Source organism: Pseudophryne corroboree, chromosome 6 (assembly GCF_028390025.1).
Source record: "Pseudophryne corroboree isolate aPseCor3 chromosome 6, aPseCor3.hap2, whole genome shotgun sequence".
Taxonomy (NCBI): Eukaryota; Metazoa; Chordata; class Amphibia; order Anura; family Myobatrachidae; genus Pseudophryne; species Pseudophryne corroboree.
Genome location: NC_086449.1, coordinates 347,053,276 through 347,069,266, shown reverse-complemented (window position 1 = coordinate 347,069,266; position 15,991 = coordinate 347,053,276). Strand labels below are relative to the sequence as shown.

Sequence of the window (15,991 nt, the reverse complement as noted above, 5' to 3'; positions counted from 1 at the left end):
ATTCATAGAATTTTTTTTAGCAACCGTTACTTGTATAGCGTTAAGCATATTATGTTGTGCTTTACAATATACCTGAAGTACAGACGTTCCTTAAGGGAATGATGCATATGCTCCCTTCAAACATCATCCCCCCATATCTCCCTTGGATCACAACCATTTATTGTTGGTCTTCCAGCACGCTTTCCAAATTTGCTCGGTACTGTAATTTGCTTACCTGGAAAATGGTCTACCTGTAGGGTGTCTACACAGCTAGGAGAAATTCAGAGCTTAGGGATCTGCCTTGTATGTCTCCATTATGACATGGATGTTCTTAGAACCAAACCTTCCTTGGAACCCAAGATAGTCTCCAAGTTCCATCTTATTTGCTTGTGGTGGTTCATACCTTGGATCAGGTTATATATCCAGCAGAAGAGGGCTTTCTTAGTTCCTCAATTCTCTTACAACATCCCAAAAGCATTTGAGAGATCTGCATTCCTTTACGATGTCCTCCCAAGCAATTGACCTGGTTCTCAACATGCCATGGCTAGGTGGATTAATTTCATAATTCACCATGTTTTCATTGGACAGGAAAACCTTTCCCTGAAAATGTGAGGGCAGATCCCACTATCTTGGTGGGTGCCTCCGTGCGTTACCTAGGACCTTGTTGTGTAGCTTTGCCAGTTTATAGTGCTAACCTTCACAAAATTCTACTATAGGATATACCAGTTTTGGAGTAAGGTGCTTTGAATTGCAGTTTTTGAGCATACACTCCATTAAAGACAGTTTTGGGATGTACCAAGACCATGTCTGCCATGTATCCATGGTCTCCAAGGGATAAATAAGAAAATTGATTTTTTTGTACTTCAGATGTTTTTCTCTGAATCTTGTGGGGATACTGGATGACCTAAAATTATGCTCTTTATTATTTTTGTTTTATTTTCTTGTTTCCCTTTGTTTTATTCTTGGCTCTCATTAGAGAACTTTGTTCTCTCCTATCCCACCTTGTTCTGTCCAGATTTTAATATACTGCAAAGTGGTAGTTAACCAAAGAAATGGCAGAACTAGTGACTTCTTCTATTTTAGTATAATTTGTGGCCTAGGGAAAAACTAAAGGTTTTGGGTAGTTCTTTAATGGCAGCCTGATCATCCCAAAATAGTCCGTTTTTTTATTTTTTTATCTCTATGGATGTGTGTTTAAACCTTTTACTTCTTGCCTACTCTCACCTTTCCCCTGATGTTACAGAGGGATGCAGTTAAAATACTGGCTGTTGGGGTCCCAGCGATCAGGAGACTGACGCCGGAATCCTGACAGCCTGTATAATTCTCTAACCCTAATCCCGACAACCGCAGGTTATTACCACTCTGTTAATGGGTCCATGCCACCAACCGAGTGGGACTATAACCTGTGGTGAGTGGACTTGTTGTCTCGCTGCCGGGATTCCGGCTGTCTGTATACTGACAGTCGGCATCCCGTCTGCCAGTAACACATGTATTCAATTACTGAATATGTTGGTTTGCTAAGTATAAAAACTAATTGGTTTCCCTTTTCTCATGTTCTTTTTATTTATTTATTTCTCCAAACATTACAATAACATACAATAGCTTGCCTGGAAGATAGCAGACATGGAATTCACTTCATTAAACCTGATATCATGGATTTTTGTTTGTTGTTTATACATATGAAACATGATTAAGTTATATTAATTCCCAAGGGGGATGCCTAATACCTATTTTTGTTCTGAGGGATCAATGCCTTTTTTATAGATGCATGTTACAAACAATAATAATAATAATAATAATAATTATAAGAAGAATTTTATTTATATAGCGCTTTTTCTCCAAAAGGACTCAAGGCACTTATCAGATACAATGAACATAATACAGTACAGAAACAATGAAGTACAGTATAGCTTTTTATAAAATACAGAGAACATGGAGATACTTACAGTGCTTCTGGAAAGTATTTACAGCGCTTCACTTTTTCCACATTTTGTTATGTTACAGCCTTATTCCAAACTGGAATAAATTCATTTTTTCCCTTAATATTCTACACACAATACCCCATAATACCAACATGAAAAAAGTGTTTTTGAGATTTTTGCAAATTTATTAAAATTAAAAAACTAAGAAATCACATGTACATAAGTATTCACAGCCTTTGCTCAGTACTTTGTTGATGCACCATTGGCAGCAATTACAGCTTCAAGTCTTTTTGAATATGATGCCACAAGCTTGGCACACCTATCTTTGGGCAGTTTCGCCCATTCCTCTCTGCAGCACCTCTCAAGCTCCATCAGGTTGGATAGGATGCGTCGGTGCACAGACATTTTTAGAGCTTTCCAGAGATGTTCAATCGAATTCAAGTCTGGGCTCTGGCTGGGCCACTCAAGGACTTCACAGGGTTGTCCTGAAGCCACTCCTTTGATATCTTGGCTGTGTGCTTAGGGTCGTTGTCCTGCTGAAAGATGAACTGTCGCCCCTAGTCTGAGGTCAGGAGCACTCTGGAGCAGATTTTTATACAGGATGTCTCTGTACATTGCTGCATTCATCTTTCCCTCTATCCTGACTAGTCTCCTAGTTCCTGCCGCTGAAAAACATCCCCACAGCATAATGCTGCCACCACCATGCTTCACTGTAGGGATGGTATTGGCCTGGTGATGCGCGGTGACTGGTTTCCTCAAAACATGACACCTGGCATTCACACCAAAGAGTTCAATCTTTGTCTCATCAGACCAGAAAATTTTGTTTCTCATGGTCTGGGAGTCCTTCAGGTGCATTTTGGCAAACTCCAGGTGGGTTGCCATGTGCTTTTTACTAAGGACTGGCTTCCATCTGGTCACTCTACCATACAGGCTTGATTGGTGGATTGCTGCAGAGATGGATGTCCTTCTGGAAGGTTCTCTCTCCACAGAGGAATGCTGTAGCTCTGACAGAGTGACCATCGGGTTCTTGGTCACCTCCTTCTTCTCCAATCGCTCAGCTTAGACGGCCAGCCAGCCCTAGGAAGAGTCCTGATAGTTCCGATCTTCATCCATTTACGGATGATGGAGGCTACTGTGCTCATTGGGACCTTCAAAGCAGCAGATATTTTTCTGTACCATTCCCCAGATTTGTGCCTCAAGACAATCCTGTCTCGGAGGTCTACAGTCAATTCCTTTGACTTCATGCTGGGTTTGTGCTCGGACATGCACTGTCAAGTGTGGGACCTTATATAGACAGGTGTGTGCCTTTCCAAATCATGTCCAATCAACTGAATTTACCACAGGTGGACTCCAGTTAAACATCTCAAGTATGATCAGTGGAAACAGGATGCACATGAGCTCAATTTTTAGCTTCATTGCAAAGGTTGTGAATACTTATGTACATGTGATTTCTTAGTTTTTTTTTTTTTTAAATTGTGTTTATTGAAAAGAAGCAAAAAGAGGCAACACACAGTCAACGTTATTAACATATAGAATAAAAGATAAACAGACTAATCTATCATCCGAGTCTTATAGTGATATGTTAAATTGTGGAGTATTGGAAAAACCAAATTGCCAAATCCCTAATTATCTTGAAATACAGTATTACAAAATAAATCAATTGCACACATATATGGCTGAATTTAGAAGTGGCGTAGTAGATATCCAATGGCAAAAGACCTATGTGAAAAGGCTCAAAACGGTGGTAACCCATCAGTGAGAATTGCCATATTATACCAAGTAGACAGTCTTACTACTTTACGAATGCTTTCTTTGGTGTTAACAGGTAATGTTATTATATAGGGAAGCCATATCGAAAAAAATTTGGTAGCCCGAGATTCAACATCTAAAGAGCATTCTGTCCAATCCATTTGGAATAGGAACGATAGCCGGGGTAACATAAGAGACACGGAAATATGATCTTTTTGTATCCACTGAGATAATATTGTTTTTTTCGCTGCTGCTGAGATGCGAGCCAGAAGTAATCTTTTGCCCTTGGGTAGAGCTGGGGTTTGAGGTTCTATGAAATTCCAAAATGCCCATGCCATTGACATTGTAAATGATATACCCAGGTTAACTTTGATGTATGTCTGTATTAGGTCCCAGAATGATTGTATAATTGGGCAAGACCATAGGCAGTGTATAATATCGGCATCAGGGGCCCTACATTTAAAGCATTGAGAGTCGTCTGCAGCCCCTGTAAGGAATCGCAGACGAGGGGTGTAATAAGCTCTATGTAGAATTTTTAAATGCATCTCTGCATATGAGGAAGATACCAATTGCTTATCAAGCAAATTAGACCATCTAATAATAGTGTGTAAATCCACTCCCGTAAAGACATCTTTCCATTTAGCTATGCCCGTGGTGAGTTTGGTGTAGTCAATCTTCCGTCTGATATAGGAGTAAATCAATGATGTAGAATGGGGAGAGTCCAAACGTCGTCGTACAATACCATCTAGTGGAAAAGTAAGATCAATAGGCTGCAGATGAGTAATAACATGTGTGGCAAAGCTGCGTATCTGGAAATATGCAAAAAATGGGAAATTTAAGGTCGGGTATCTAGCTTGTAATTGGGACAATGATAATATCGTTGAACAATCGTCATTCAAAAATTGAAATAAGGACCGAAGACCACCGAGGTGCCAACTGTGAACGACCTCATCCGCCTCTCCTCCCTGAAAGGCTGGATTCCCTAACAAGGGCTGAAATAAGGAATGTGCCAGAATGAGTTTAGAACGTTTTCTAATTTGATGCCATGCCTTGTAAGGAGCATATAGCAATGGAATTAATTTAATATCCTGTAGCATCGAGGAGTTCGGGAAATGTAATATTTGTAGCAGATCATGACTAGGCAGTAAGGCCTGTTCTAGTGCCTTATCAACGAAATTGTCTCCCCCACCTATCCAATCTAAGGCACATCTATAATTAGCCGCTAATGAGTAGTCCTCCGGACAGGGAAGATTGACTCCTCCAAGTGAGGGTGGTTGTTTTAATTTAAATAAAGCTATACGAGGACGCTTATTCGCCCATATAAATTTCGTAATGGCTTTGTTTATTGTATGAATATCTTTTTTCAATAGTAAAAACGGAAGCATCTGCATCGGGTAGAGTAAGCGAGGAAAAGACACCATTTTATACAGATGACACCTACCCAAATAAGAAATTGGCAGGTGTTGCCATCTCGCAAAGTCCTCGACCATCTTATTAATATAGTGAGAGAAGTTTAATGAATACATTTCTGAGGGGTTAGCTGACACCCGTATACCTAGATATTGTATGTAATTATGCGCCCATTTAAATGGGAACTTATCGTTCCAACCCTTGCTCGCATCATCTCCCAATGCCAGTGCCTCCGTCTTGTCAAAATTAATTAAAAATCCTGATATTAAATTGAAGGTCTCTAATGCGGTCAGTAGTGAGGGAAAGGATGTTATAGGTTCACTGAAATACAGTAGTAGATCATCCGCAAATGCGGAGACCCTTACGGTGTGTGATCCCACCTGGATACCCTTCCAAGCCATATCATTTGCGAACGTGCGTATGAGTGGGTCCAGAGCTAAATTGAACAGCAAGGGGGAAAGGGGGCAGCCCTGTCTTGTTCCCCTAAATAGCTGAAATGGTTTGGTGTTTAATCCATTAATCGTGATAAAAGCTTGTGGCGTGGCATACAATGTTTTTAAAATATCAATAAACTGAGTACCAAAGTGTTGGGCATGTAAGACTCGCAGTATATGTGCCCAGGAGACACGATCAAATGCCTTGTCTGCATCACAACTGACTATAAGGGCATTTTTATATTTTGATTGTTTTGAGCTATGTATCGCCGCCAATAAGGTACGGACGTTGTGTACAGAAGTTCTATTTCTAACAAACCCATTTTGGGCTGGGTGTAAAATTCGCTGTAGAATGGGTTGGAGTCGAAACGCTAATAATTTGGTAAATAATTTTAGGTCCTGATTCAATAGGGAGATCGGCCTATAAGATTGGACACGTGTGGGATCTTTTCCCGGTTTCGGGAATACTACTATTCTCGCTTCATCGAACCCAGTCGGGGCTGGATTCCCTAGTAATAATGAATTAAAAAGAGCTAGCATGTAAGGCATCAAGTGAGGAGCCAGCATTCGGTAATACTCTGCCCCAAAACCATCCGGTCCAGGAGATTTCCCTTTTTTCAATAATTTAATCAGGGATAATAATTCAGGTTCCTGAATTGGCGTCGTCAGAGATTCCCTCTCTTCCTCCGTCAAAACCGGAAGTCCCGACGCATCCAGAAATCTCAGGCCTTCTAGTGGATGATCAGGAGGCGATTCATACAAAGTTTGGTAGTAACGTAGGAATTCCTCCGAAATAGCGGGAGTATCCATAACGTTAGAGGTGGGGTCAATAGTCAATTGGGTGATACGTGAGGGAGCAGAGTACGACCGAACCAAATTTGCCAACAACCTGCCTGATTTATTGCCAGTCCTAAAAAATTTGTTTCTACGAATGTCATGAGAAAAACTCGCCCGTTCAGTACATAGGGCATCATATTGTTGTTTAGCTGTAAGATAGGCCTGGCGATTTTCAAGTGAATAATGTGATGAGAGTAGATTATAAGTTCTAGTCAAATTTTGGCTAAGATCACCTAGCTGATTATTAAGTGCCTTGCGTCTCCTGGAGACATACTCCATGATCTGACCACGTAGTACGGGTTTCGAGGCGGACCAAAATAAATTAATATCTTCGACATGTTCCATATTATCAGTTTTATTATTTTGAAATGATTGTTCAAGATGTAAACGGAAGTCCGAGGAGTTTTCCATATAAGCTGGAAACTTCCAATTATAAGAGCGTGGTATTGGAGTGTTGAATTTTAAAGTAAACCACACCGGGGCATGATCAGAAAGGAGGATTGGGTCTATCTGTGAGTGTACTACCTGTTGCAGAAGGGAATCCGCGATCAGCCAATAATCTAGTCTGGACGAGGTATGATGAGGGTGCGAGTAAAATGTATACTCGCGAGAATCGGGATGTTGGCACCTCCAGGGGTCACTTAGTCTCAACGTGTTAGTCAATAACGAAAGCGATGGGGGAGCAACCGAGCCATGGGAATTAGCAGATGTGGATCTGTCCAATCCAGTCAACTGGACACAGTTAAAGTCCCCGCCCAGAATTATAGCGCCCTCTGCCCAGTCTTGTAGCTTTGCGTAAATCTCTGTGAAAAATTGGGCATTAGGTCCCGTGGGAGCATAAATGTTAGCAATTGTGTAGGATATATCATGTATAGTCAGTTTTACAAATAGATACCTTCCTTCTGGGTCTATCAAGCAGTCATTAATATTGTAAACAAGAAATTTGCTAAAAATTATCATAACCCCTCTTTGTTTAGAAGGGTAAGATGCTGTTTTAAAGTCTCCTATCCATGTATCTCTTACCACATTGGGATCCGAAATCTTCCAATGTGTTTCTTGTAATAAAACTGTATCCGGTCGCAGACGTTTTAGGTGGGTCAGGATTTTTTTCCGTTTTATGGGGGAGTTCAGGCCCTCCACATTCCATGTTACTAATTTAAGGGCCGTTTTTAACTCTTTGGGGGGATTAACCATTGCTGCCATTTAACCGATGCCTACCCTAGGCCAAAGAATAACATTTTCAACTTTCTTTGGAAAACCCTTATCCGTCCCAGCAGGCGGACAAGGGGGAGGCAAATATCGGCCCAATAAGGGGAGATGTAAACATATCACATGTAGGCGGAATTTACCATGTGTGTTAGCCACAATTAACCTTTCAACAATTATCAAGAACCATTTTAAACTTATACGAACCCAATAGTATGTCCAACCGGGTGGCATCCCCGCAGGAACTTGCAGGGCACCATCATACCAGTGTAACAATAATAATTTCAAACCAGATGGACATCTAAAACTAGAGCATTTTGAAAGCTGGGTAGATAGAAGAAGAAGAAGAAGGAAATTCAGCAGGATGCAGAAAGAGAATAAAAGAAAAAAGAGGGCAAGCGAGCCAAGGAAGAGAAAAGTAAACAAAAACATGAGACTTTCCATAACGAGTTTGGTCCCTAAAGGACTCCAGTTAGAACTATGAAATGTTACATCATAGCTGGGCATTAAACAACCTGTAAGAAGCCAATAACAGTTTAAGCAAAAAATAACCATCCATGACACGAATGTTCAATAAATTTGAAGATTTTAACATAGTGATATTCTGTAATGTCAATCCGCATCATCCATCCTAGACGAACATGAAGAAGCCATTGAGTCCACAAAGTTTTTCGCGGCTTGTGGAGTATCAAAGAAGTAGGATTTTCCTGAGTACGTGACCCTCAGCTTGGCAGGATACAATAGAGCAAATCGAAGTTCCATCTCGAACAGGCGTTTACATATCGGGGAAAACTCTCGTCTCTTTGCCGCCACCATGTATGAGAAGTCTTGAAAAAGTAGAATCTTGGACTCTTGATATTTGAGAATGGAACGTTTCCTGTAAGCATCTAGTAGACGGACCTTATCAGCGTAATTTAAGAACTTCATGATAACTGGTCTAGGCCTGTCCTTGGTAGGATGTCGATCTGGGCCAATGCGGTGGACGCGCTCAATCACCAAGGAGTCGGTATCAGATACTCATCCCAACTCTCTCGGCAACCATTGGGAGACCAAGTTCATGAGTTCGTAAGGTTTTACCGTTTCCGGGAGTCCTATGAGGCGCACATTACTTCTTCTGTTTCTGTTCTCTAAATCTTCAAGTTTCTCCTGCATGGACATCACAAGTTTATCCTGTTCAGTTAGTGCTGCTTTAGCCGTTGTTAGATCGTCCTCGAGGTCAGAGATTCTTTGCTCCGCCTCTGATATACGTTGGTCATGATGGTTCAATTGGGTAAGAGCGGAATCCAATGAATCCTTCAAAGGCGCCAATTTTTGATCCAAGAGTGAAGCCAATATGTCAGTGATCTCATGCGTAGTAAAGGATTTAGTTGGATCAGTTGTTGTAGTAAGCGATGAGCGTCCCAATGGGCTGTTGGTGAGACCAGATGCCGGTGACTGAGGGCTGTCTGCAGGAATATTGTCTCGACCCCGGCCTTTATTCGCTTGTGAGCCGCGGGGATTTCTGGGGGTTTTAGCCATGTACTTATCCATTGCCAGGAATTGTCGTACAGGCAATAACGTTTGAGGTGTGTATGGGTCAGGTGACCTATAATGTCCAGCACCCAGTAGTGATGATTATTTATGTATAGGTATGGAGTAATAGAAATAATAAAAAATAAGGAAAAGTAATAGTAAAAAAAAAGAAAAGAAAAAAAAAAGAAAAAAAAAAAAATATATATATATATATATATATATATATATGTGTAAATAAAAATAGACAAATAAAAGTCAAGATAGTGAGGTAAATCTCAGTTATATTCAGTCTTGCTTACCCCTGTCGTCAGGTAGACAAGGTAGCTGACTATTATCTCCCTCTGTGTGGAGAGTGGTCACGGTCCAGCCAGCAACCACTGCCATCCACTCTGTGCTAGCTTGTGTGCAGCCTGTGACATCCAAGATGGCCGCCGGGTGAGGGATTCTCCGGAGCAGAAGGGCTCTGGCAGCTTCTGCAGGGTCAGGTGAGCCGTTTCTGGCCGTCAGGCCGGGAGCCCGCGGTCAGGTCGTCCGGTCCCCGGGGAGCAGGGGGAGATTATGTAGTGCCGCTGCCGCGGACGGAATAGAAGCCTCCGTTCCGCCGCCCTGGAAGTCAGCAGCGGCTCCCAGACGAAATCGAGGCCCCGGCTTTTGCTGGTCTCGTAGGCCGGAAGTCACGGAGCCGTTTATAGTGGCTCTTCTGACCCGCTGATGGGTCCTTATGTAGCCAGCCAGTGTGGAGAGTCAGATGAGGTGGGGAACGAGGGTCCAGTGGGCTAAATAAATTATTTATGCTGTTTTACAGCAGACGCCGGGATAGAGCTCATCCAGGGCACGTCTTACTCCCTAGCCCAGCAAGCCACGCCCCTAGTTTTTTATTTTTAATAAATTGGCGGAAATCTCAAACTTTTTTCACATTGTCATTATGGGGTACTGTGTGTAGAATTTTGAGGGGGGAAAAAAGAATTTATTCCATTTTTGAAAAAAGGCTGTAACATACCAAAATGTGGAAAATTTGAAGTGCTGTGAATACTTTCCGGATGCACTATAAGTGACATTAAGGAAATGCTTGAGTAAACAGGAAAGTCTTGAGTCTGTTTTTGAAGAATTCTAGAGTGGGTACTCTCAAATTGTGTGGGACAGTTTCATAGTCAGAGCTGCATGGCTAAAAACTCAACTGCAGATGAATTCTTGGAGATTCTAGTTTCTTCTAAAAGTCCTTCATCTACAGATCGCAGTAATCAAGCGGGGCACAATTGAATCAGAAGCTGCTTCAAGTAACTTGGGGACTGGCTATGTAAGGCTTTGAAAGTTAGTAAACCAATCTTGAAATAGATTTGCCATGATACTGGCAGCCAGTGGAGGGAGTTGAGAATGGATGTTTTGTGGCTGGAACAGGGATGGTTGGTTAACAGCCTGGCAGCTGCATTTTGGGGTGGTCTTCTGTTTGCCGGCGGTCGGGCTTCCGGCGCTCAGTATACCGGCGCCGGGAGCCCGACAGCCGGCATACCGACACTTATTTTCCCTCGTGGGGGTCCACTACCCCCATAGAGGGAGAATAAAATAGTGTGGTGCACGCAGCGCGCCACCGTGCCCGTAGCGTGGCGAGCGCAGCGAGCCCGCAAGGGGCTCATTTGCGCTCGCCAAGCTGTCGGTAAGCCGGCGGTCGGGCTCCCGGCGCCGGGATGCTGGTCGCCGGGAGCCCGACCGCCGGCCAGCCGTAGTGAACCCGCATTTTGTACCAGCTGTAAGCGATGTAATTCTTTTGCTGGTTAAGCAAGGTAGAGGGCATTGCAGTAAACTAACCGAGATGATGCAAATACATGTATGACTTTTGGCAGATCTTCAGAGGGAATTAAGTGCTTGATTCTGGCTATGTTCCTCAGATAGAAGAATGATAATTTGATTTTGGCTGATATTTGATTTTTAATTGTCAATTCAAACTCCCTTTTAGCAGAACAGTAAATACATTGGGAGTATTATCGTCTTCACGATACCCCACCTTCACCTTGGAATTCGGTCTAGAGATCTACACTAAAAAAGTCTATAGTCAATAAGTCAACCACCAATGGTTGACATGTATTAGGTCGACAGGTTCATAAAGTTGACATGAAATGGCTGACACAAGTATTTACATTGTTTTATCATACTTTTCAACCACATGGACTACGATTGGGAATTGTAACATGTGTACAGTGGCAGCAGAGCGAGGCACCTAGGCCGAAGCATGGCAAGCGAAGCGGTACACTAATGGGGCTTTCTTGTGACAAAACAACCAAATTTCCATGTCAATCTTTTGACACTGTCGACCTTTTGATCCTGTCTACCTGTTCCATGTTGACTTTTTGACCTTTTGCTGTCAGCACAGACTTAACGTGTTATTAACAATCACCACTGGAATGTAGTACTGCACTGGAGTATCATCCCAACTGCAATATAAACTTTTCGTTATGAAATCAAGGTCTAGAAAGCAAAATGTGATTCTTTTAACACTTCTTTCAGAGTGGAAGACAGAATACAGACTCTGACCTTGCATCCCACAGAAAACGAGGTAGGAGGTTTTTTTTTCCAGCTATGACAGTATAGAAATATAATTTTTGTGTATGTTCAGTTACCTTCTCTTGTTACTACCTTCATCCACATGGTACTAATTTTCCTGTTTGCATATTCACGTGTTATGGCTATTATGAATATATTAGTTGTGATAAATGTAAAAATTCTAATTACTTAATTATATTTAAAACAAGCATTTTTTATTTGTCAAAAGAATACCTGAAGTGACTGCATTTTTTCTGTTGTAGACTGAGTTGTTTTACATTCTAAATATTAAGATACAGGAAGAAAGTTGTTTTAAATAAGTATGAACAATTTAAAATTTTGGGGATTATTGGTCTTTTGTTAGGGATGGACACACAGAAAGTGTATAAGGGAAAACTCTCTTTTCTATTGTAAGACATTGCCGGCAGTGTTAGCTCAGAAAGATATGGAAACACTGTTCTATTGCTACGTAAGAAACTCTCATGCGTAAGCTGGACTTCCTTTCCCCTTCCTCTCTGTGTCTCCTTTATAAAAAAAAAAAAAAAAACTTTTTGCTTTTTTTTCTGCTGATACCTGGGTGTTAGTCCACTCGTCCCCCCTCGGCTTGTTGAGCCCCAGGAAAAAGAAGATCGCCAAGCAAGTACTTAACGGCATGTTCTCCTTTTTCTCCTCGTCTTCTTGCTTCCTTCCAGCCAGCTATTGCCTTTCATATTAAAGTTTATTATATTCATTGTATGAACTCACTGTGCTTTGGCATGCAAAATGAGGCATCCATTTTGTCATCCACTACATAAGCACTTGCAATGGAAGCATTGGACCTACAGAGCTGAGCTATAGAGCTGAGCAATAAGTTCATATTATTCCACAAGGTAGTGAAAATGCTGTCTAGTATAAGGATGATGAGTATGTACTTTGAATTGATGTCACAGAGTGGCTAAAATTTTCTTTTGTTCAATTGTTCATACCTTAATTTATCATGATATTCTGCTGAATTTGTGAGACCTGGCAAAGTCCTTAGGGTGCTTGATGTAAGTTACCCCTACAGTAGACATACTCAATGTCATTATACTTAAAAGCCTACTTACTGGACATTGCACTTCATGGAAACATGTCATCATCTCTAAAGCCTTAGGCTTCCCTGAATGCAATCTCATTTTTTCTGCAGTTTCCCCATCTGAGCCCCCCACCATCGATTCTTGGGCCCGTCTAAAGCACAATCGGGATTGGTTGTGTGGCTTATCTTGTGGCTTTGATACAGATGCAGAACATGGCAAAGCTCTTGGTGTGTATACATTGATTGAGAATGTCCTAAGCTTCGTAAGTGGAGATGTAGGCAGCTCTCCAGGGTTTAAGGAGCCAGAAGAAGGCATGTCCAGCTCTCCGCAGGCCTGCATTATTGCAATGGAACAGCAGCAACTACGTGCTGAGGTATTCTAATCACTACAATTCTTAGTGTTGTTGTATTTATAGAAGTATTTTCTACATAATGTTTTTTTTTCTTTTTCAATAATGATTTTTTTTTATTAGTTTCCAAATATAGAGGGAAAAAAAACAAATAAATGTACACGAATATACATCATATAGAGAGTGCTACAGTAAGCTAACATATAAAACCAGATCATAGACAACAAGTCTGAATTCAGAGTCTCGGTTCACTAATAGTGTACATAGTTCCTTTTAACTATCAATCATAACTATAACCATAAAAGTAATAGGATGGAGAGCTCAGTATAGAGGAAAAGAGAGAAAGACATAACAAGACAGCGACACACAAGGGGAGGAAAGAAAGAAAAAAAAAAACAAAAACCATATATGTCAGGGAGATACCTTACTCCAATATTGTAGCATAGATATATGTAGATAAATAGAGAGATAGGGGGCATCTATTACGAATGGGTGTTATCAGATTGTGGAGAATTTAGAGTTGTCATATCAATGGGATCACTAAAAATTACGGAGTGACCCTGTCTCTCCCGGTATTCGCTCCATTTAAACCATCTCATATAGACAGAAGAAGGAGAGGCAGAGTACACACATCCCGCTGTTTCAAAAAGAAAGTGCTTATGGGTATTATTAATAACCGTCTGGATGTGTGGTATGGAATGTCATTTCCACAGTTGGCCTATCGCCGCCTTAGTTGATATTAGAATGTGACCTACAATATAATTGTCGCAGCTGAGAAGAGTGTGAGGAGAATAGTGGAATAAGGCAAGTAGTGGATCTAGTGGCACAGTCGCTCCCACCACTTCCCCCAAAAGAGAGAACACCTCCGTCCACAGAGGCCTCAAAACTGGGCAATTCCAGAAAATATGTAGGATGATACCGACATCTCCACATTTTCGCCAACATAACCGGGAGGTCGAGGGCCATATATGGTGAAGCCTCTGCGAAGTGAAGTACGCCCTATTGCAAAGTTTATAGAACATTTCTGAGTGCTGCAAACATTTAGAGATCTTAAAGCACTGTGAGGAAATTGTATCCCACTCTTCTTCTTGAAGTACGATAGAAAGATCCCTCTCCCACCTAGTCTGCGCAGGGAGTTTACCAGTTTTATTCAGAAGAACAATATATTGATACCATCTGGATACCCCACCCCTATGACCTGCGGTAGACAATCTAGAGAGCATATTAGCAGGTAGAGGAAGGGGAAAGGGGCCACCAGCCCTGTCAACATTAGTCTGAAGCCAATGGTGTAGTTGTAAGTATTTGAAAAAATCATGCTTTGATATCCCAAACTGAGTCTGAAGCTGAGAGAAGGGAATCAAACCATCATTCAAGAAAAGATCCTTCAATCTCACAACTCCAGCGTCAATCCAGGCATCTAATACAAGATCAGGGATAGTACAAGCAACGGTTCTAATAGAAAGATCCGCTGCCGGTAATGCAATAGTTGGGTCAGATATAGCCACTGAGTGCCATGACTTCAAGGTACATCTAATCGCGTCCCCAGGGCCAGTCCATTTCGGAACGTTGTTTATCGGCAGTAGAAATAGATCTGTAATGTCAATCGACCCTAAAAAGGATTTTTCAATGACTACCCACGGTTTGGGGGAATGGGTGGCATACCAGTCGCGGGCCTGACTGAGGAGGCAGGCGGAGTGGTATGTATCTAAGTTGGGGTAGGCAACCCCGCCAAGGCCCTTGGGCAATGACAGAACCTGCCTAGAGATACGCGGTCTAGATCCCTTCCAAATAAAGTGTGATAGAATCTTATTAGCCCTAACGCTAAGCGGTTTAGGGAAGCTGCGGGGAATGGCTCGAAATAGGTAAAGGAGTTTAGGAAGCAGTACCATCTTAGTTGCAGAAATACGCCCTAGCCAAGAGATTTCATGTAAGGACCATTCTTTAATCAATTTTTCGAAGGCGCTAAACAGAGGTGAGTAGTTACATTCATACAGATCTCTGTCAAGCGATAGATGTATACCTAAATATTTAATAGTTTTCGCTTGCCAAGCATACCTGTATTTATCCTTAAGTAAAGCCAGGATATGCGGTGGGATGTGGAGCGGTAGTGCCTCCGTTTTGGATGTATTCAGTTTGTAGTATGATATTTTAGAGTACCCATCTAATATGGCGTGGAGACCGATAAGGGAGGATCCAGGGTTGGTCAAACAGAGTAGAATATCATCTGCGAAAATGTTGACCTTATGGCTCAATCCTCCTATCTCGGGTCCCGAGACCTCTACATCAGACCTAATAGTCTCGGCCAGGGGTTCAATAGCCAGGGCAAAAATAAGGGGGGATAAAGGGCACCCCTGTCTGGTGCCGTTGAAAATATCAAAGCCCCTGGATAGACACCCATTCATATACACCCTAGCAGAGGGGGCAGAATATAAAGCCAAAATGGAATCCAGAAACCTTCCCTGGAAGCCAAACTTACCCAGGACCGATCTCCGGTATCCTCAGTGTAGCCTATCAAACGCCTTCTCAGCGTCCAACGATAGGACGAGGAGGGGCGTTCTATTAGCATCACAATATTCCATGACATTGTAAACTCTCCGAGTGTTGTCCGGGGCCTGCCTGCCCGGGACAAAGCCAACCTGATCAGCAGCTATAAGGGAGGGTAATAGAGGGCAAAGTCGGTTAGCGATAATCTTAGCAAAGAGCTTTACGTCTGTGTTCAACAGAGCTATCGGCCGGTAGTTTTGAACGGACGTGGGAGTTTTACCCGGCTTAGGGATAGCAACTATCCGCGCTTCAAGCATCTCCTTCGGGAACCTCCCAGAGTCCGACGCCTCGTTGAAGACTGCTAATAACACTGGTGCCAAATCTGCTTTATAAGTTTTGTAGAAATTAGACGTAAATCCATCTGGCCCCGGTGCTTTATCACGAGGAAGACAGTCAATAGCTGTCTCAAGTTCGGGAATAGTCCAGGGAGAGCTGAGGGACAGGCAGGCCTCGGAG

General features: G+C 42.2%; 1 protein-coding gene across 9 annotated transcripts in view; it reads left to right on the top strand.

Annotated features, from left to right (window-relative positions):
• The window catches only part of HERC1 (HECT and RLD domain containing E3 ubiquitin protein ligase family member 1), a 475,564-nt gene that overhangs the window by 189,168 nt on the left and 270,405 nt on the right, over nucleotides 1–15,991 (top strand). For all 9 annotated transcript variants that reach the window (XM_063926542.1, XM_063926546.1, XM_063926547.1 and 6 more), the window contains 2 exons: nucleotides 11,552–11,600; nucleotides 12,753–13,015. In XM_063926542.1, coding sequence (XP_063782612.1) covers nucleotides 11,552–11,600; nucleotides 12,753–13,015 — 312 coding nt within the window. The remainder of the gene's footprint in view (nucleotides 1–11,551; nucleotides 11,601–12,752; nucleotides 13,016–15,991) is intronic.